The 1,403-nt window shown below is 40.4% G+C and overlaps 1 protein-coding gene across 1 annotated transcript; it reads left to right on the forward strand.

Moving 5' to 3' along the window:
* Positions 1-517: 517 nt before the first annotated feature.
* Positions 518-1,123, forward strand: LOC107949985 (uncharacterized protein Mb2253c-like). Its single transcript, XM_016884738.1, has one exon. The coding sequence runs from the start codon at positions 518-520 to the stop codon at positions 1,121-1,123; it is 606 nt and encodes a 201-aa protein (XP_016740227.1).
* Positions 1,124-1,403: the final 280 nt, after the last annotated feature.

Raw genomic sequence — 1,403 nt, forward strand, 5'->3', positions numbered from 1 at the left:
GAAGCAAAAGGTGATATACTATCTCAGTAAGAAATTACTGACTGTGAAATGAGATACTCACCCACTGAAAACTTATGTTGTGCCCTGGTCTGGACGACACAGAGATTGAGGCAATACATGCTCTATCATACGACTTAGTTAATTTCAAAGTTAGATCCTCTAAAGTATATGATGGAGTCAACTGCGTTGAACGAGAGGATGGCTAGATGGCAGATCCTACTCTCCGAGTTTGATATAGTCTACATAAATCAGAAGGCTACCAAAGGGAGCGCAATAGTAGAATTTTTGGCCAGCAGAGCTTTAGAAGACTATGAACCTCTGAATTTTGATTTCTCAAATGAAGACTTGATGTATGTGGCAACCGCTAAAGAGGATTCCCACGAAAAATCATCCTTGGAAGCTAAACTTTGACAGAGCTTCGAATGCTGTAGGTAATGGAATTGGGGCAGTCCTTGTGTCCCCTAATGGAGATAATTATCCTTTTACCAGTAAATTGAATTTTTATTGCACCAATAACATGGCTGAATATGAAGCTTGCATTATGGGCATCTGGGCAGCCATAGAGCGAAAAATTAAGATACTAGAAGTATACGGAGACTCGGTATTGGTAATATACCAGCTCAAAGGAGAATGGGAAACGAGAGACCCAAAGTTAATCCGCTATCTAAAGTTGGTTCTGGAATTGATTCAGGAGTTTGACAGTATCACTTTTCAATATCTCCCACGAGACGAAAATCAGATGGCTGATGCTTTAGCAACTCTAGCCTCTATGATCAAAGTGAACAAATCAGGAGACATGAAGCCTATTCAAATCAACATTTACGAGACTCCAGCTCCTTGCTACAGTATTAAGGAAGAGAAAAACGATGACCATCCATGGTATCAAGATATACTGCGACATGTAAAGAATCGTGAGTACCCCGACCATGCAACGGAAAATGATAAGAGGAGACTGAGGAGACTGGCCATTGATTATATCCTAGATGGAGAGATTTTGTATAAGAGAGGAAAGAATCAAGTATTGTTGAGGTGCATGGATGCTGTGGAGGCTAAGAAAATCTTGAAAGAAGTCCATGAAGGTATCTGTAGAACGTACGCTAACGGTTTCACGATGGCCAAATAGATTATGAGATTCAGGTACTATAGGTCCACCATGGAAAGAGATTGCATTAATTATGCCAAGAAGTGTCATAAATGCCAAATTTATGACGATAAAATGCATGCACCTCCTTCACCTCTTCATGTTATGACTCCTCCATGGCCTTTCTCCATGTGGGGGATGGATGTCATCAGGTCAATATCACCAAAGGCTTCTAATGGACATCATTTCATCTTTGTGGTTATTAACTATTTCACCAAATAGGTGGAAGTTGCTTCATATGCTAACGTCACGAAGTCAGCAG

The sequence above is a fragment of the Gossypium hirsutum genome, chromosome D03 (genome assembly GCF_007990345.1).
Source record: "Gossypium hirsutum isolate 1008001.06 chromosome D03, Gossypium_hirsutum_v2.1, whole genome shotgun sequence".
Lineage (NCBI taxonomy): Eukaryota > Viridiplantae > Streptophyta > Magnoliopsida > Malvales > Malvaceae > Gossypium > Gossypium hirsutum.

Coding starts and splice junctions, on each gene's coding strand:
- LOC107949985 (XM_016884738.1), top strand. CDS start 518: ATGGCTGAATATGAAGCTTGCATTATGGGCATCTGGGCAGCCATAGAG.